This window comes from Paramisgurnus dabryanus, chromosome 1 (assembly GCF_030506205.2).
Source record: "Paramisgurnus dabryanus chromosome 1, PD_genome_1.1, whole genome shotgun sequence".
In the NCBI taxonomy this organism is placed as follows: Eukaryota; Metazoa; Chordata; class Actinopteri; order Cypriniformes; family Cobitidae; genus Paramisgurnus; species Paramisgurnus dabryanus.
In genome coordinates, this window is record NC_133337.1 from 14,945,668 (window position 1) to 14,967,252 (window position 21,585).

General features: G+C 38.4%; 1 protein-coding gene across 8 annotated transcripts; it reads left to right on the plus strand.

The window, feature by feature from the left end:
- Positions 1-8,552: 8,552 nt before the first annotated feature.
- il15ra (interleukin 15 receptor subunit alpha) lies at positions 8,553-21,253 on the plus strand. Of its 8 annotated transcripts, none has more exons than XM_065274738.2 (9): positions 8,553-8,788; positions 14,135-14,329; positions 14,894-14,914; positions 15,121-15,249; positions 17,003-17,095; positions 17,182-17,346; positions 20,484-20,531; positions 20,649-20,727; positions 20,807-21,253. In XM_065274738.2, exons 1-9 carry the CDS (start codon positions 8,722-8,724, stop codon positions 20,973-20,975), a joined length of 966 nt encoding a protein of 321 aa, XP_065130810.1. In that variant the 5' UTR covers positions 8,553-8,721; the 3' UTR covers positions 20,976-21,253. The 8 variants fall into 8 exon arrangements, with proteins under 8 accessions (XP_065130810.1, XP_065130811.1, XP_065130815.1 ...); XM_065274739.2 differs by having other exon boundaries at positions 17,012-17,095; XM_065274743.2 differs by lacking the exon at positions 17,182-17,346.
- Positions 21,254-21,585: the final 332 nt, after the last annotated feature.

Consider the following 21,585-nt stretch of genomic DNA (forward strand, 5'->3'; position numbering starts at 1 on the left):
ATAGCGCCACGTCACAGGCCGTTCCTAAGATTCGCGCTCGACGGGACAGCATACCAGTACAAAGTTCTGCCCTTCGGATTATCTCTGGCACCACGCACATTTACCAAATGTGCGGATGCGGCTCTCGCCCCTCTCAGACAGAGCGGCATCCGCATATTGAATTACCTCGACGATTGGCTTATTCTAGCACAGTCAGAGAGGGAAATTACTGCGCACAAGACCGTTGTACTCCAGCATTTGGAGAATTTGGGGTTCAAAATCAACCTCCAGAAGAGTTTGCTCACCCCCACGCAGCGAATCGCGTTCTTAGGCACGACGCTCGACTCATTAAAGATGCGGGCATGGCTTACACAGGAACGCGCGCTCACGGTCAGACGCGAGGCGGCATCGTTCAAAGCGGGTTCACATCTCCCTCTCAAACGATTCCAAAAAATGTTGGGTCTGATGGCAGCAGCATCCCCACTAATACCGTTGGGAATGCTGTTCATGAGGCCGCTTCAGTTTTGGTTGAAAGCGAAAGTTCCGCCCCGTGCTTGGTTGTCGGGCCGCTTATTAATCAAAATCACGTACAGCTGCGTGAAAGCGCTTTCGATATGGACATCCCCTCACCTTTTCCTCTCGGGCACGGAGCTCGGCTCCGTGAGCAGGAGGAAAGTGGTGACTACGGATGCGTCTGCGACGGGTTGGGGCGCTCACTGCGACGGCGAGCTCGCCTTCGGTGCGTGGAACAACCAGTTGTCTCAGCTACATATCAACCACCTCGAGATGTGGGCGGTTATCTTGGCGCTACGACACTTTCGACCGAAACTCCAACATCAACACGTTCTAGTGCGGTCGGACAGTATGACGGTGGTTTCGTTCATAAACCACCAAGGAGGGCTGAGATCTCGCTCCCTATCCAGGCTGGCGAAACGGCTTTTATTATGGGCTCACGCGAACGTACGTTCGTTAAAAGCGACTCACGTACCGGGTGTAGCCAATACGGGTGCAGACATTCTCTCGCGCAACGGTCCGCCGCCGGGAGAATGGAGACTGCATCCTCAGACGGTCGAGAGAATATGGACCGTCTTCGGCCGGGCGGAGATCGATCTGTTTGCATCAGACGAGAACGCGCATTGCCCGATCTTCTTCTCGAGACATCACGATGCCCTGTCGCAAGCATGGCGTGTCTTCTGTATGCTTTTCCTCCGGTGGCCCTGTTACCACAGGTCCTTCAGAGGATAAGAGAGACGAAATGCGCGATAATTCTGGTCGCCCCGTTTTGGCACAATCAACCATGGCTCCCCGACCTATGGCAGCTGAAAACATCAGCACCATGGCCAGTACCGCTGAGGAAAGACCTCCTATCTCAGGCGAGAGGGACGATATGGCATCCACAGCCGGAGCTATGGAATCTACACGTTTGGTCTCTGAACGGCAACCATCACGCCTTTCAGGACGAGTGTTAAATACTCTAACTGAAGCTAGGGCCCCATCTACCAGGCGCCTTTACGCTCAAAAGTGGTCTATTTTTTCTGATTGGTGCACGACGAAAGACTTAAACCCAAACACCTGTGAAGTGGAGCATATTCTCTCCTTTCTGCAGGAAATGCTGGACAGCGGTCGCGCGCCCTCGACGCTTAAAGTGTATGTGGCGGCGATAACGGCGAATCACGCCCTTATCGCCGGTCGCACCGTGGGAAAACATGATCTCATCATTAAATTCATCAGAGGCGCTCGCAGACTAAACCCACCGCGACCTAACACGGTCCCGTCTTGGGATCTGTCCACGGTCCTGAAAGCGCTGCGCGGTCCCCCTTTCGAGCCCCTCGAACAGGCTGACCTGCGCGCTCTCTCGTTTAAAACCGCTCTCCTCCTGGCGTTGGCATCGGTTAAACGAGTGGGCGATTTACACGCGTTTTCAATTGACCCGTCGTGTCTGGAATTCGGTCCTAACGATAGCAAAGTGATCCTTAGACCGAGAGCGGGATACATTCCTAAAGTTTTGACCACGCCATTTAGAGTTCAGGTGGTTTCACTTCTCGCCCTTCCGACGGCGGACGGCGAACAAACCCCGAACACGCTCTGCCCCGTCAGAGCGTTAAGAATATACACGGACCGTTCTGCCTCATACCGCAAGTCAGATCAGCTGTTCGTAAGCTTCGCGCAACATTCCTTAGGTATGCCGCTCACTAAACAGAGGCTATCTAAATGGATCGTCGAAGCCATTGCTTTGGCTTACGCCTCCCTGAATGAACATTGTCCAGTTGGTTTAAAAGCTCACTCCACGAGGGGTATGGCTTCATCTTGGGCTTGGTCTACGGGGATTTCTATCGTTGACATTTGTAACGCGGCCGGCTGGTCCTCGCCGTCTACGTTTGTCAGATTTTATAGCCTGGATGTCCCTGCCTTACAAGCACAGGTCTTATCGGCTTAATGATTCACGCGACTGCGTTTCTGTATGCTTTCACGGTGCGTTGCTAGCTCACCGTCATGGCTACCTATTAATAATTCACGCACAGCTCGCGGCGCGCTCAGGGAACCCGCCGTCTCGTGCTCTATTGTATATGCATCATGGTGCGTTTAGAAACTTCACTGTATGCGTATTACTGTCTCATATATGGTGCTTACACTTGCGCTCGCTAGAGCTATGTATATGGTGGGTTAGGGCCACATGCAGTGTCTCTCCGGTAAGGGCACCTCAGTCCGTTGTGTATGCACGGCGGGATGGGATTACGTTCCCCCATAGCGTCAGCAAACTGACGCAATGCGAAGTGAACCGTATTGAAAGGGAACGCTTAGGTTACTCACGTAACCCCGGTTCCCTGAAATAACGGGAACGAAGCATTGCGTCGCTGGCCGTGCTACAAACGTCTACGCAGCGAGTGTTATTCGGCTGCGCGCTTCAGTCGAATAATAATGAGCTCTTGACGTATTTCACCGGCTTATATAGGGACGTGTGCCACGCCCCCGCGCGGGCTCAAACGTCATTGGTCTGTATTTTCTACAGACGTTAACCAATAGGCTTCAATCACGGAGTAAACAGGAGTTTCCCCCATAGCGTCAGCAAACTGACGCAATGCTTCGTTCCCGTTATTTCAGGGAACCGGGGTTACGTGAGTAACCTAAGCGTTATACATTTATGTTTTGCACAAAATACTCACTATGTTATAAAATTACTATTCGTCTGAAAATTTTTTCATGTAGGCCTATTTCTGTGCTCCTCCAAAGTCCCCAAAGCAAATCTCCTGCACACATTAACAGATTTAAAAATATATATATATATATATTAAACTAAAACAGCATATAAAGCAAAAAACAACAACAAAAAATGTACATGATGAGTATGAATTGCTCCATCTGAGGCTAAGATCTAAACTCAAGTGCCGCATTCATATAATGACAATAACACCTCATGTTATTGTTAACAATTTTATTTATTCAACATTTACCTACCCATTACAGTGAAAGAGATGATCTTCTGCTTGAACTGCATCATCCAAAAACACGGTTAAGTGTGTACTGTAAAGAGGGGAAGGTCTTCTCTATTTAACACCCTAATAGTTAACAAACTCCACTAACTGGGATGCAATAGCGTCTTTAAGTGAAATAAAGACAAAATCTATATTTGTATACTTGCATACTTACAAGTTTAATGAATGGGAGAGTTGAAGTCATGTCAAAGATATGCTTATATATTATTATGTAACTTGTGTAAATACATTATTTATTTTACATTGTGTTTGTTTTTTGGACAATGTTTGTTTTGTGTCCATGCAGCACATTTGACCGATATCTGTTTTTGGATCATTATAATCAATGATATCATTATAAATTTGGTTAAAGTGCATTCTACATAATAATTTGGAACAGCATATTTTGCAAAGTATTAAAAAAGTATAATTTTAAATAAAATTAGTAAACTTACTGACTGTATTTGAAAAATAAACAAAAATGGCATGTAGGCCTACATAATAATTTTGGACTGCAATGTATTTCGGCCATTGAGACCAGTGTGTGGCAGAATTTGACAAACTGTTCTTGTAGATACAGGGGTTTCTGGTGACCAGTTGTTATGGAGCTCTGCTGCAGCTGAAAACGGGCTGGCCCTGGACTGTCGAACCAACCAATGGTCTTCTAGAACAGTTCTTACAGGGTCTGCCTGACCTGGGCCAGTCATGAACTTCACCAGTTTCTTCAAATCTTTGTGATAATGGCAGTCTTGACTACATCCATCACCAATCCCAAGAAGTAAACTGTTGCCTACAATTCATGTGTTTATTGTATTCCAAGAAAAGAGACTTATGTTGGAGACGATAACTCGCCTCATCGTTACGTGCGGGTGTTAATGTCAAGCACTGGTTATTAATATTTGGATAAATATAAGGTCAACCAAAAAAAATATGTGCTCCCACACTCCCCCCCTTTTTCTAGTGCAACAGGAACATTATTTATCACACCTCCCTCTCCCGTTCACTTAACAGTATTGATGCCTTAAGCATAAAATGTACAGGCATATTGAATGTGTAATATCCATTAAATAAGACCGAAAAGCAGAAGGGAAAGTTTTATTCATTAGGTCAATGACTGGCAGGGACTTTCAAAGACCGCACATTTGTCACATACTCAATATAGATATTTGAATAGTATTACAACACATGTTATTTATATAAGGGAATGTGATCTCATTTATTTATATCTGCATAAAAGTACAGTCTCTGGTGACACTTCTTTGTAAATGGTGATTAAACAAACAAAATATGATAATGTAATCAAAAACCACTGAACTTGACTGTTTTCTTGTGAATATTGGGTCCATGTGGGTTTCAATAGGTCTTCTGCAGTATCTGCGATGATTGGGATGCAGTTCAATAGATGATTCATCTGAAAAATAAACATTCTGCCACTTTTCCACAGTCCATCCTTACTGCAAGCTGTGCCTTGGCAAATGCAACACACATTTCTTTGTTGTGTTTAATGCTGTTTTCCGAGCACTTATTTTGCCATTGAGACCACTGCATGACAGAATTCGACAAACTGTTTTTGCAGATACAAAGGTTTCTGTTGACGGGTTGTAATGTAGCTCTGCTGCATCAACCAACGATCCATCGATTGAGGTTGGGTGAGGTTCTTCTTTTACACACCTGGGAATGTGTTAAAGTGCATCTATTTCATGTTATTTTGTGTATTTGATATTATACAATGTGTCTGTGTGGTTTATGGTTTAAAAACAAATTATTTTCCACATACCGTACATTTTTGTAGCTCCAGATTTCACTCTCTTCCTGAAACGCACGAATTTGAAAAGGTCTGTGTCCCTGATTGGCCAGCTAATCTGTATGTAGTGATTGGCCTGAATACCTCTGACGTCAGCCGGAAATGTGACGCTCCTTACCATGTTTGAAAGATTCCCTCACAATACAATGCTAACAGGAGTTAAAGCAACACTATGTAGTTTTTTTAACCTTTAAATAATGTCTCTAAAATTATTTCAGTGATAGAACAACTTTTAACTGGACAAATTTTACTGTTGCTGCAACCTGAGCAGCCTCCTAGCTGCTACAAGCACACTCTGAAAGTGGCGGTGGAGGGTAGGAAACACAGCCCCGCCCCTCCCCCTGCCTGCAAAAGAGTGTCTGATACCAGGCACTGTTGCGCTTTTCAACCACATGAGGGAGCTGTAAGTCATTTTTACATGGAAACTACATAGTGTTGCTTTAACTTACAGGCTGTGAGTCCAAGCGGGAGGAATTATGATAATGTCAGTCTTGTCTACATCACCAATACCAGGAAGTAAACTGTTGCTGTCAGGGTTTTGGTTTCATTTAGTTCATTTTTATCATTGTTCATTAATACTCGTTGTGTTCGTTACCTTTAGTTAGTCTCACCTGTGTTTAGTTAATCATTCATTATTAGTTACAGCTGTTTATCATTATAACCTACCCTTTATAGTCTGCCCGAATGTGCCTGTCCATTGTCTGAGCTCGTCTGTATGTATCCTTGTCATCGTGTTTGCTGTCCGTCGTGATTAAAGTCCTGTAAGTTTTATTATCCTGCCTGTTGTCATCATTTTATGTTAGAGAACTGTGACAGTTGCCTACAATTCGTGTGTTTATTGTATTCCAAGAAAATAGATTAATGTCGGAGATAATCGTCATTGTTTACTTTGGGTTTTGTACCTTTTGCATATTGTAAAACATGTACTAATACACACTTACACCAAAGGAAATGTAAAAATGTGAATCGGACAATATGTTCTCTTTAATTACAGTACTTGTCACATGTATTTTCGAGTAATGTGACGCTCTAATTTGTGATTGGTTAAATGCTTTAAAGATGTACCAAGACTTGTCTGAGCAATGTCTGCTTCCTGTTCTAATTAAATTATTAAAATTCAAGGCACGTGATAAAATAAGCATAATCTATTCTAGAGGCATTTCATATAAGCCACTTCTGATTCCAAATGTCAAGTAAAGTTATTATTTGTTGTTCCTACAACTTGGATGACAAGACTCTTGTCTGGGTGTGTACATATACATACACACATACATATATATGCATACAATTTATATGCATGCATGGAATAATATAATTTTGTGTGTCTGTGTAATAAAAATATCTCATGGTATATTATCCTATAAGGAAGATGCTGTCCTCCAAACGTTCTTGACAGCAGATCAAGACAAAATATAAAGTGGTGAGTATTTACAACCCCCCCATGTTTTGTGAGAGTATTTGTATGGGAGAGAATTTTATCACATACACTTGTTTGCAGCCAACAGGGCTGATGAGTTGGCTCTAAATAGCAACAAAGGGCAGCCAATTATGGATGGGATCCAAGGTGCTGTATAGTTCGACCCTGGGGCTGTCTCTTCCAAGAAAGTGACACTGGGTATGTGTGCACTGTATTACTCCTACTTTCAAAGTGTACCATATGGCTGACTATAGTTTTACAGTAAAGGGAAATAAAGTGTTCCTGTTGAAGCCAGCACACATGCACACCGAAGTCTTCCACACTTAGGTTGGCATATTTTTTTGTTATTTAGGCAAATGATAAAGACATTGTGAGACAGTTGCTGCGGTGATGTGAGTTTGTTCAGATTGAAACTGACTCAGTCAGGGCTCTTTATAAATGAACCCTAGAGCTGGACTGCACACTGAATGAGCTGGGCTGTGAAGTAAACAGGAGGTTAAACTGCTGGAAAAACAGATTTTGGTTAAGTTTACTAAATCTTATGATGTTGTAGTACAAACACAGGGAAAATTTACTAATGCTTCTCTCTATCTCTCTTTATCTCTCTCTCTCTCTCTCTCTCTCTCTCTCTCTCTCTCTCTCTCTCTCTCTCTCTCTCTCTGTCTCTCATTCCTTCCCAGTAGACACACAACCAATAAAATAATAAGACATATCTGCAGGTTCTGTGTGCTTTTAATTAAGTGAAATAGTGTGGGTATTGCATCTCTGACAGCTGTGCCTTCTGTGTGATCAAGTGTTATATGGTCAATCTCATCATGTAGTGCAGGTTTTGTGGGGTTAGTCAGTCCTTTCTGATAGTGGCTATGTTGTGCAAAAATAGCACATGCAGCCACCATCTGTGATGTACGCTCTGGTGACAATCTTAAGCAGTTGAAGTATGCTTTGAGGATACCTGAGCCTGGGTTTATTGAAAGCCACACCGAAGTGGTTTTGTGGCCTGGTCAGAGGGTCAGGATAAGAATAAGGGGTTTGCAAAAACCTCTGACATGCATAACCCTGTCTCCCAACAACAAGCGATTCATTAAAAAGCCCTGTCAAAACATAACATAGAGAATTGTGAACTAAAAAGTAGGATGTATTTTTCTAAAAACTTGCCTTGCTCAAAGCATAAACACAACATGGAAAATTCTTGATTTAGGCTCTGATCCAGGCTTTTTGGCATTCAAGCTTGTGAGCATAAACACTTAAGAAGGTTGGTTTTTGGAAACCATGTTTTACTACAGTTAAAAAAAGAAAACAAAAAACATAGTTACTAGACTTTTATCCCAAAAAACATGGTTAACGTTCAAAAGGGCAGTCATGATCACAAGTAATCTACAGATGAAATATAGTTTCTTATTGTCATATCTATTCATATAATATTTACTTTAAGAATTGTCAAATGTGGTAACAAATATGCTCATAGCTCATACACAATTGGTCAATTATCAGTCTGAGATCTCGAATCCAAAACATAACCTGCCCCAGAGCAGTTTGTCAGTTATGAATAATATAACTAGTGAATATTATGATAAAGGAATCGATTTCATAGAAAAGGTTAGATTAATCCAGACTAGGCCTTAGTTATATATTAGGACATTTTAAGTTGTTTTTATAAAAAAAAATCTTACAAAAACAGTACAGGTGTGGATCTAAAGACGAAACAAGACACTGAATGTGTTAAGATATGTCAGTACAAGTGTTTTTTAATGAAGGCAGCTTAAATATGCATTTTAGGGTTAATTTGAATTAATCCTGCTGTATTGTGGGACTGACATTTATTTCAGGAAGTGCACTGTAAATTATGGATCGTTTTCAGCGCGCGCATCTCAGTCACGGGGCGGGTACGCGCCCTACAAGTGAAAGTGAAAGGATGTGTGGGACAAAAGTGACGCTTCCCCGCATACGCTTACAAATGTCGCATCTTTCTGCCTCGCGTAGTTATTTTGTAAACATTCGCGAGGCTTTACCCGACGGATTTTTCTCTGAACCCTCCGGGAGAAGTGGACATGCATGTGCTGGTTATTTTCATTTTCGTAACGGCCGAATATCACCATAAAATTGTTGGAGCAAGCGGTACGTATTCCAAGCGTTACTATAAAATACACTTCATTCATGTCTTATTCATATGACGTAAACGTGAACGGTATAGTCTGAATGCATGTGGCGCGTTGATATTAAGCAGTTGTATAGCTAATTATTCTTTTTAAATGATATTGCTTCTTTCTGACTAAATAGGCTACTCGTGTGTGATTATTCATTTGCGGGGAAAACGAAACCACGTAGTGAAAAGCAAATAGAAAAAATCAGCAGAACCTCTGTAAAAAAAATCAAATTAAACCATGGTTATAAGCCTAAACGACTGTAAACAACTATGGTTAATAAGCAAAAAGCGTATTACTGTTATTACATATTAACCATGGTTAAAGTGGTTATTTTTAAATGTAAAATGGTTTTACCCTCAAACACCAAACCTTATTTTGGTTCGATTCAAGGTTGCGAAATTGGACCACTTTTAGGCATGGTGTTTTTAACTTTCTTATTTCTTAGCAGTGACTTTATAAGATGCTTGTACACCAGCCTAAAGGCTGAATTTTATGTCTTCATTTTAGAGTTTATCTTACTCCCTAAGAATTTATGACCTTGACATAATGGCACATTTGACCCCTTGTAATGTAAATTATATATTCCCAGCAAGTAAAACCCAAATGACGGCTAAACCAATATAGTCCGGTTATGAGTAACCCACATCTACCCTAAATAATCTTGAATTTGGTTACATGCCGTTTTAAATAAGGTGCAGATATAGGCTACTCCATTATGTAATTTTATTTCTTTTACATCTTTTAAGCTTATACACATAGTAAATTTTTAGAGCTATGGTTAGATGTCTGAACAAACATATCAAAACATTATTTTTTAAATTGCTTGTTGATCTAACTGTATGTAGGCTACGCTTGTGACATATTAATAATGCTAGAGAGAATAAGGTTGAGACTGAGACCGCTTCTTAGGCTTGGGCCAGTATGAAATTTTGGCGTTATATGGTAACCTTAAGAAAAAATAAATACCACGGTTGTCATTGCAACATTAACATGTGTTATTTTCAAATGTCTGAGTATACAAACAACTTTTTAACTGCACTCTTAGAAAGGATGTGTTAATTTTTGACACATCTTTTTGTGTGAAGCTTTTCATTTTGTGTTAAAATAAAACATAAGTTGTGTTAAAAGTAACACAAAATGTGTTGTTTCTATAATAACACAGAAATAGGTGGATTCTGGGACAACGCATTTAGTGTGTTGTCACTAGGGGTGTGCATTGGCACTGCCCTCACAATTCAATTCAATTACGATTCACTAGGTAACGATTCAATTCAATTCGATTCTACGATGCATTGCGATGCATCAGAATTCTACTGTACACAACAAGGCAAATTTTTAATAAGTCAAGTAGTAAACTCAAGTGCAACTATTCTCAACAAAAACGAAAGCTGACCAGGGCTCGCAAAATTTTAAAATCCCTGGTAGCCCTTCGGGCAGACACTCTTAAATTTTTGGTAGCCCGAAATGAATATAAGTAGCCAGAATAAAAAAATACACTGTTTAATGTAGAATATTGATAAATCCTGGATTTCCATGTGAGCCAAATATTCCTGCCTATCCCAGCTAACAATTTGGTTCCCAAAACGTTCCCCTATTTTCCAAGGTTTTTGGTTAGCCAGGAATGTTTTCTTTAAGAAAATAAACATTCCCCTAATGTTATTTTTAGGTTATTTTAACGTTCCCCTAACATTAGTATATGTTAATTGTTATATTACTGAAATATTATATGAATGTATTATAACACAGGTTATTTTTTATAAAAAATACCTCAACACATCACACATTGTATTTAGATAACATGGTATTTTATCAAATATATAAACAACCAGTGACTTTAACACAATATAGAAGACTTAAAGCAGATATTTATTAAAAAGGAATAAACATAATTCCCTTTATGTTCCCCTAATGTTAGACTCTGAGGTAAAACGAAATGACAAACACACATTCTATTCGCTTTAGGTAAACATATCTTACCACTGCTGTTTAGTCACCTATCAGCTTGTAACATTATATTCTCTCAATAGCCTAGACGTAAATCACTCAAACATATTTTCCTTCTCACATATTTAAGTTACTAACTGAAGAAAGAAAAAAATATGATAAAACAATGTTAGTCTATGAGGTAAAACTGAAAGGACGTTATTTTATTAAATGACTTGAGTTCGCGCAAGCAGGTGCTCGTGAAGAATCTAGCCGGTAGAAGCGCGTGCAGAGGGTCGCGCGCATATATCAGACGTGCACATTAGAGGATGAGTTTATTTATGCTTTCACTTCATTTCCTGACAGTTTCACTTGGTACGTGAGGATAATGACTGACAAGAGGACACCGAAATACATACACTATAATTACCTAACTAAATCTGAGACAAAGCAAAAACATTAAAATATTATTTCCTCCCCAAGATAGCCCGACGGGCAGGGTGGAGATACATTTTGGTACCCCGACAGGAATTCACAATAGAAACGAGAAGTCGGGCTAGCGATTTTGCGAGCCCTGCCCGAGATGAGAATTTTACACAAAGAGTAATTAAGTCTTGTTTCCCATTAACTTCATAGAATCCGAAATGTGCCCATATGTCCACTTTCCATGGAAAAGGGTGCATTTTTATTTACCCGTCTATCACGGTCATCTCCAGAAAATAAACAGTGACATAATCGATTATGGCATTTGCTGCATCGATGCTGAATCGTGCATGCGCGCATTGCGATGCATTGCCGAATCGATTATTGTTGACACCCCTAGTTGTCACATTAGTGAATCAACACTAATGTGTTGTTTTTAACATATCTCTTCTAAGATTGTGGACCCAGTTGGGCTACATTTTATTTTTATACAACATGTATGTCAACATGTATGTCAGGTAAAAATCTTTAAAATTATAATAATTCTTGAAGTGCACACTCTCAGCTTTACGTAGAGGGTATTCACATCCAACTTGGATGAATGGTTTAGGAATTACGGCCGTTTAAAAAGTAACTCCCTCTTTTTCAAAGGACCAGGGGCCAAAAGTAACGGGACAGTTGACTTAAAAGCTGTTTTATGGACATATATGTGCTATTTTTTAAATCATTTGAAGCATGTTAAAGGTCTGGGGTTGATTTTAAGTGTGGCATTTGCATTTGGAAGCTGTAGCTGTAGGTAGATCTTCATGCAAATGATACAGGTTTCAAAAACACAACAAATTAATCAGAAAGATAGCAGGAACCTTAAGAGTGACCATATCAACATTCTGACTGAAAAACACAATGGTGAGCTCAGCAACATAAAAAGTCCTGTACGTCTATATAGCATAACTGTGGTGGATAATCACATTATACTCTCCATGATAAAGAAAAAACCCTTCACAATATCTAGAGAAGTGAAAAATCTGAATGCCAAAAAACCCCAACAAAAAACACCAGTGACCCAGTTCCTTAGGAAGCCATGCATGGAAATGCAGTCACACTGCCTGAATACCATTTTACTAAGGATGTTGTCTGCTCATATAATGAGATGTTCTGGGACTTCTCCAATAATTTTTAATCTCTTTAGTCGTATACAGGTTGATATTAGTTTTATCTCTCCAAATACAGCATTTTTAGAGCTTGTCTGACTTTTTTAGGAGTCTAATATCCTTTTTTGAAGCTTTTGTATTTTTTGACATTGTATTTTTTTATCATGGAGAGTATAATGCGATCATCCACCACTAATTCTATATAGACATACAGGATTTTTATGTTGCTGAGCTCACCAGTATGTTATTGTTAGTATGTTGCTTACCAAATTGTTGATCTGGTCACTCTTAAGGTTCCTGCTATCTCTCTGATGGGTTTGTTGTGTTTTTAAAACCTAAATATGGTCTGTATCACTTTCACGGAGATGTCCCTTAATTTATGATTTAACATATACACTCTTAAGAGTACCAATTAAGGGTTATTTAGCTTGTAACAATAGTAGAACCCCTTTTGGTGCAATATAGAACCCTTTTATATGGTTCTATATAGAACCATGCCTTGAAAAGTGCTATATAGAACCACAGTGATGCTATAAAGAACCTTTAATTTATCAGCAGTCAGGAGGGTTTTGTAATATTTTTGTTATTTATCCACTTTTATATTTTCAGCACTTTATAAGGCTTAACAGTTTAAAAACAGAACTGCAAAACATTATAAAAATACTTTTATTTTCACTTTTTCATTACATTACATTGCTTTAAACTATGCCCACCTGATCAATAACCATTTTCACTGTACGTTTTGAGTTGGCTTAATGGTCATGTATATATAAGAGGTTCTTATTTGGCACCTACAAGATGGAAATGTTTACACATCTTGTCTATTTATTACCCATTAAATATGGGTAATAAATAATTATGTAGATGCTTTATTTATTTTAGTTATTTATTTTACAACACCATTTTTAGAGATAACGTTTTGAGACACCCACACAGTGGTTGTGGCATGATCTAAGTGTTTTGATGACTTTTCACTTACAAGAAGTTGTAAATAAAGTGCTTCATCACAGGGGAACATAAATACATATGTGTGTGTGTGTGCGTGTCTGTGTGTGTTAATTTAAAGTGACTAACAGTGAACTCAGGAATCAGGATATGCATTTTATTAGTAATTGTGTTTTCTGTGTTTCTTTAGTTTCTAAGTAGCATGCTCTACTGGGAACACTGCATTGATAAATGGTGACTACAGATTGCAACATCTGCACTAACCATATTGCGCAAAAGCATCTCACATATTTTCTGTAGTCCGAGTTTAGTCTTGTTACCAGTACAACTTGGGAAAAACATACAATAACAAAACAGAACTTTTCTTTAAGGGATTTTGCATTTAATTGTGTTTCTGTAAAAAAAAAATGATTCAGCTTTATGATTAATGATTAAACGATTGCGCAATGGGTTTCCTCTATACTTCCTCATTCCATTTTATGAGAGAAGCCGTGCCCCTCCACACTGAGTGTAACTTTATTCCATTTTTCCGAACATACTTGATGTGCACTGTCTTGTTAAAAAATGTACTATGTTTTATGAATGTGTTTGCAGTATGTTTGAGTAGTGTGGGTGAAAAGGTCACAGACGGTAAAAAAAAATGATCTTGTAAAGTTCATAAGTTTCCTACAGAACTCTTGGGAGACTTTTAAAACCCAATAAAAGCCTAAGGATATTTCTTACCCCTGTGGCCAAATAGTTTGGACGCAGGCATGGGAATGTGTTTTTTTCTGAGTACAGATCAGTTGTGGATGCATCTGGATTAGTTTAGTAACATCTGTAATTGTTTCTGTGTTTTATGCTATTGTAACATCTTTATTGTGAATGTGTCTTAGGTGTGTGTGAACCCCTGATTCAGGAAAACAACACAATACATGTTGACTCAACTTCAAGGCCTGTTAACTCAAAAATTCGCACTCCGTGTAAGGAAGGCTTTCTGAGGAAGCCAGGAACATCCACCATGTACCACTGCATTAAAGAACGAGATGGCAAACTAAGGTGGAAAAATGACCTTAAACTTGTGTGCATACGTAAGGACCTTCATTGTTACATACAGATACTTGACTAAATAATATGTTAAAGTCTATGTACATGTAATGGTGCTTTGCTAGTGCAGGCATCACTATTACTACTACTCATACAGTACTAAGGGTTAAGGATTTGAACCCCTATCTTTATGTATTAAACTCATTGTACACATTTGTGCTGTGGGCATGATTGATACTTCAGATTTTATCAAGGAGAAGTTTTAAGGTTGGTAATATTAAATCAGTGTAGAATAATACCTATGCATTGTAGAAGTAGATTTATGTGGGCTCTCAAATCATTCATTTGGACCAGAAAATTGTAGAGACTTTCTAGGGTTGGCTCTTTTGATTACAACCAGTAAGTAACCACCCAGACACCCCATCAACCATCAAGTGAAGTTAAATTTTACCAACTGCATAACAATGCCCTAGCAACACCTCTATCATGGTTGTGTTGACTTTCGCACAGCTAAGCACCACAACACAAAACATTTTATTCTAGTTCAGTTTCACATCTTTACAAATAGCATGTAATTAATTTGCATATTTTATATTTATATTTTGCAGCTGATCCAAGAATACCCACTGGTAAGTACCGGTTTTTCTTATTTCAATTATCATTCACACTGTTTTACATCAGGTTTAGGTTGATGGTAGAAATTTGACATTCATAGTTAAATAGCAGTGTTGGGGGTATCGCATTACCAGTAACGTGTATTACGTTATAATATTACTTTTCAAAAGTAACGAGTAAAGTAACGCATTACTTTATAAATGTACACATTAATATGCAGTAAGACCGACAACAAAGTCACCTGTAACAATGGCCACTGAGATGCCCTCTTCAACGTGGAGCACAAGCAGCCAAAATACAACAACAAGGTCACCACCTACCCAATCAAGCACGCTTAGTACAACAACAGGTGAAATTCTGAGCTGCATGAGCTGCATGAGCTGCATGGGCTGCATGAGCTGCATGGGTTGTTCTTAAAGGCACAATTCACAAAAAAAACCCATTGTCATTATTTAATTACACTCATGTTGTTTCAAACCTGTATAACTTACGCAGCAATGAAAGCATAACAAGGGTGTCCAGTCTGGTTTCTGGAAGGCTTCTGTGTTTCAAAGGCTTAAAATCACTGGTTTTAAAACTGCGGTGCTTAAAAATGTGTACAAATGTTAAAGGCGCAAAAGAGGATGTTTCCGCCGACTGAGAATCCAAAGACTGTTACTGAGTTTTTTAAATAAGCGCATGTGTAAGAACAGCCCCCCTCCTTCACAGCTCATTTCTAGGGAACGCCTTCCAAAACTCGTGCACGAGTATTTGAACACGAGTGTTTGTTTACCACCGGCATATGCTGTGTCGCGTGACTTGCGTCAGTGGATTCATTATGTGAAATGATATGATAATAAACACATAAGACGTAAAGTTAGATCATTTGACGCTACTCCCATTTCAACTAGCATTTAGCACACTGGTCACTGCCTTACAACTACAGTACAAGAACAATGTCGATATACCTGAATAAAAGTACAACAATAATTATTCCACAAAGAAAGAATAATCACTGTTACCTGTCGAGGAGAATTTTTGCGAACTGCGCGTCTGTCTTGACACCTCTCTGTTCCTTCATTGCTCTCCAGTGTTGAAATGTTTCTCCAATAACGACTCTGGTTAGATTACGTTATTCTGACAATTTTCTCCTCTTCTCAACGACTTAAAAAGTCTTTCTTTTACGTCCTCCTTCGGGTTTCTTCTCTTCCATGGTGCAAATTCGAGGAGGAAAACAGGATCGACAATGAAAACGAACCGAAACTAAAGACGGAGTTTCATGCGTTATGCGCATGCGTCACTCGTGTAAAGTTACTGGAGCGTGCACGTCTCTCACAAGGAACATAATGGCAGTGATTGACAAGCCAGAGGGCCAATCACTCATGCGATGATTACGTCAACGATTGGCTGATGTTTTAAGGCCCTACCTTATGCACAGATGACATATATTAAATGTATTACTTTCAGTGCACCTAATAAATAGTCTTTTATCATTTAGTAAAGACAGTTTCAAGTAATATTGCAAAAAATTATTAAACAAACATCCTCTTTTCCACCTTTAAGTTTTCGTGACAACTCGCACAGCAACGTGATGTGGACACAACCTCAATAGAGACGATAGTCCAAAATCTCTACTTGTTGACAAATTTCTACCGGTATATCATACCAACTGGTTTATTGCCCAACCCTCACTAATGTTCGTGTCGTTTACATTATATGCATTCACGCGCAGATTGGCAACAAAACACAGACATTTAATGCAGTTTTACTTACCACCTGCGACTCATGACTTGGCACTACCCCATTTCAAAGAAATCCAGCGTTAAACAAACACACACTCACAACTCTGCTGCTACCCTGGATAAACAAAATATTTTCATTGTTTTCATAAGGCTGGGTTGATTGGGAAGTTGAACAAACTTAAAAGTTCTCTCACAAACAACAACACACTTCTTTGGTGATTGATTTCGTGTCAGCTCTTGGTTGCTGTGTGTGTTCGCTATTCCGGTTAAATTGCCCATAAAATAAATAAAGCAAGGTTGTATACCCCATAATATGTGGGTTACATTAAACATTTGACTTCACCAAATTAATGTTTTTGCAATGTCCTTTGTTTCTATTAGTAACAACAGATGCCCCAAGAACTGAGCTAAATTTAACAACATCCACCCCACAAAAAATATCAACTTTCTGTGTTACAGGCATGCCAACAACAGGTATAGTTGTCTTTTTATTTGTCTATTTAACTTAGTTGTGCTTTGGCTTTGTGTTCGTTTCTTTATTTGGTTATGACACACTTCAGAAGCCACAAATGAAGGTACCACAACCAAAACAAGAACCAACCCGCCAACAGAGTCGTCTGTAACAATGACCATTAAGATTCCCTCTTCAACACGGAGCACAAGCAGCCAAAATACAACAACAAGGTCACCACCTACCCAATCAAGCAAGACTAGTACAACAACAGGTGAAACTCTTGGCTGAGCTGCATGAGCTGCATGAGCTGCATGGGCTGTTCTTAAAGGCACAATTCACCAAAAAATGAAAACTTGTCATTATTTACTTACACTCATGTTGTTTCAAACCTGTATAACTTCACACAGCAATGAAAGCATATAGCAAGGACTGAATGGGGATACAACCAATACATAGCAACAAGAGCAAGTTTATAGGCAAGCTTCTGTCCGATTTTGCAATACGAAATGTACATAATATCTTCATTCGAACACGATCTTTACATAATAAACTTATAATATAAAAATAATATTAAAATCTTTAATTTTGACGCATTTTTGCTTTTTTTACAAATATACCTGGGCGACTTACCATTGGTTTTGTGGTCCAGGGACACAAATCAGTTTCTAATAAGCCTAATAATTAGAATTCTAATAAAAATATTAATGTTTATATAATATATTCTGCATAATTGCATGCAAAAATATATTTTGTATTGCAAAACATCCTGTTCAACTGATACACAGCGCATCGGGTCATTTTAGGTCAAAGGATCATCTGTCAGTCATTGACATCCAGTAGTGGTTGCTCAGATACCAATATGGTTGCTTGGTATCTTCACTTCTTACTGCTAGTGTAGAATTTCACTAGCAATTCAGTCTTATACTGTACAAAGATTATTGGTTTCAACCATAATCAAACATACTGTACCTGCCTATAATATTTGATGACCAAGGGTTCAGACAAACCTGGTATATAGGACAAATTCCAATAAATTCACTTTTGAATTCATTCATATGACCAGACGACAATAAGACATGTCATACAAGTTTGAAAACTTCACGAGGTTGAAAAAATAATGACACAGTTTTCATTTTCCATCACTTATAACCAAACCTTTAAAATTCACTTCTAATTTGGTTTGTTGTACAAATATTAACACTTAAAGGGATAGTTCACCCAAAAATGAAAATAATGTCATTATTGACTCACCCTCATGTCGTTCCAAACTCGTAAGACCTCCGTTCATCTTTGAAACACAGTTTAAGATGTTTTATATTTAGTCCCAGAGCTTGTTGACCCTTCATTGAAAATCTACTTACGGTATACTGTCCATGTCCAGAAAGGTAATAAAAACATCATCAAAAATAACAAAAATTAAGACTTTATTCAGCATTGTCTTCTCTTCCGCGTCTGTTGTAAAGCGCATGCGCGAGATTAAAGTCATGTGACTGCAGTGACGCGGCTGACGTGTTATCTGGTGCGCCCCAGCTGTTGTTTTTTTGTGCGCCCGGGCTTCGTTTACAGTCTGTAAGTTTGAAAAAAAACCTTTGCAAACATGTCTGAGTATAACACGTCACGTCACTGTAGTCACTTGACTTTAGTCTCGCGCATGCGCTTCACAAGAGAAGCAGAAGAAAATACAATGCTAAATAAAGTCGAAATTTTTGTTATTTTTGGACCAAAATGTATTTTTGATGCTTCAACACATTTTAACTGACCCACTGTTGTCACATGGACTACTTTGATGATGTTTTTAGTACCTTTTCAGTACATTTCTGGACATGGACAGTATACCGTACGTAGATTTTCAATGAAGGGACAACAAGCTCTCGGACTAAATACAAAACATTTTAAACTGTGTTCTGAAGATGAACGGAGGTCTTACGAGTTTTGAACGACATGAGTTTGAGTCATTATTGACATTATTTTCATTTTTGGGTGAACTATCCCTTTAATATTCCTAACATAAGTTAAAATAGAAACAACTCTATTATTTATTCTATTGCATGCAAATTATATATCTACTCACCTTGCTCTCCAAATGTTTGTTCATCTAATCTACATTTAATTGCTTTTTTAAAAATGAAGTGAGGATTTGTGTTTGGAGGCCTTAACAACCTGACTATAAAGATTGCGAAATGCAACCAACAGCTCAGTCCACAGCTCATCCCTCAATTTTGAAACGCATAAGGTAGCTGCCACAGGACAAACATGTCGTCCGTTTAGGGTAACTGTAAAAACATGGCAGCTACTTCCATGTAAGGAGACTCGCAATATATGTAGATAAAACTACAACATTCTAAGGTTATAAAAATAATACAGTTCATTATGTAAGGTCAAGAGATCCTTCTAAAAGTTACACGATGCACCTTTAATTAAGGTGTGTTTTTCTGTAGATACACTGTCTTTTCTGTCACTGGGGCTGTACCCTAAGTTTCCGTTTGGTACATTTACAGGAACACAAAAACAGAATACAATTTTGGGTAGATTACCGTACCTTAAGGACGTACATTGTTAGAAAAAAGTCAAAATATGTACCCTAGCTGTCAGTGGGGAAGCACCCTTTAAAAAGGTAATTGTATGGACCATTAGGTACAGATATATAAAAATTTAGTACCAATATGCACCTTTGAGATATTAATATGTATTTTTCAGGTCCTAATAAGCTCTCTTTGGTCCCAGTATGTACCTCTGAGGTACTAAAATAAAATCCCTAGGTGCAAAGCTGTTCTTTTTGAAAGGGTACAGCCCCAGTGACAGAAAAGGTACAGTTTTGTACCTTTATTTCTGAGAGTGAACTTCTGTTTAAGCCAAAACAGGATGCAAGTATTTCTTCCTGTTAAATCTATAAAAACATATTTTTTTTAAGTCCACATCTTTACACCTCCATAACACGAAGCCCACAAGTAATTTAACCTGACACATATCAAAACAACTATCACAGCAGCTTTAACGTAAAAACATTTTTTGTGATTTCAACTTAAAATTTGGATCCCAACTACTTGAGACCTATAGCCTTATGTTTGCATTATTACTTTTGTGAAATATTTTCATTTTAATAATTGTATTTATCAAATTAATATGTTATTGCATTATTTTTAATTATTAATAATAATATGCTATACAAATTTTTCTGTTTAATATTATCACCTCCAGAAACTTCTAAACCTTAAATTGTCATCTTTAAAACAAGACCAAGGTCTCTTACTAGGGATACATTTACGTATAATATGCAACAAAAAGATGAAAACTAGATTTTTCAAATCTGAAACCAGTACCTTTAATAAAATGAACCCTTGGGACTGATATATTTATTAAATGATCAGATAATTCTGTGACTCACGTTTAAACTTCTCTTTTATTTAGGAAGTGGTCCAGAACCTAATGTAGACCCCCAATATGCTAGAAACACATGTAAGTGAATTTTATTGCATCAGTAAATTCTCCCTAAACATTGTAATGTTATATTTCTCAAGTTTTTGCTTATAACTGTATTACCATTAACTGGTTCCTTTTGAAATCATTTTACAGCAATCACAGGTGTAACTGCAGGAATAATTCTTGTGTGTCTAGTATCAGCAGCAGCAGCAGCAGTTCTGACCCATTATACGTACGTATATGAACCCTGTAATGGTTTACGTTGTGTGTTGTTAGGGCATCTTTTTCAATCACCTGTTTTCACTCTTCAGATCCAAACGTCGAGCCACTAACCGGGCAAATGAGATTCAGCTAGACCACGCCAACTATCCCACCTGTATTACCTACATACCTGTACCAGTCTCTGAACATTGTTCAGCTGAACCCTCAGACATAGATGTCATAGCTAACAAATCCACAACAGACTCACAGACTGAGTGAACAAATAAAGCTTCGCCCATGATGTGGACACATATGCCAAGTCCTCGCACAGACATGCGCTTTATAATGGTGCTTCTGAATAATCAAATTGATGCTTTTTTGTTATATCACTCCTCCGTCCTCTAGCCTGCGACCCTAAAATCGACTGACATACATTTGCAATTGAGAAGCACCCAGAAGACTTTACTCTTGCACATACCCCTGTATAATGCATCTCATCTCATTTCTTGCTGTTTAGACATTATGATAAAATAAAGTTTTTATATTGTTTTTAAAAATGTTTTATGTGCATATCTAAGTCAATGACCAAAAGTAACACTGAGATCAGTGGTTGTTGCTGTCGCCAGATTTGATGTTTATAAAGGAAAAAGTCCACATTATATGAATCATACCATAAACTGCATACACTGTAAAAAGTAGAAGTTGGATCAACTTAAATAATTACATCAAATGGTAAACATTATTTTTTAAATTGTATACACGTTTTGAATTCAAGGTGAAAAAATACTATAATATTATACTTCAATCAGTAACACCTAAAATATTTAAACTTTTTCAACCTAACAAAAGAAATTCAATATTCTGTAAATTAAGCCCTGTTAGCACTGCA

Bases quoted from the DNA above. Each gene is read 5' to 3' on its own strand.
- il15ra (XM_065274738.2), top strand. From the start codon at position 8,722: ATGCATGTGCTGGTTATTTTCATTTTCGTAACGGCCGAATATCACCAT. The intron at 14,330-14,893 runs GTAAGGACCTTC...TATATTTTGCAG, and splicing joins CCTTAAACTTGTGTGCATAC to CTGATCCAAGAATACCCACT. The intron at 14,915-15,120 runs GTAAGTACCGGT...ATTAATATGCAG, and splicing joins TGATCCAAGAATACCCACTG to TAAGACCGACAACAAAGTCA.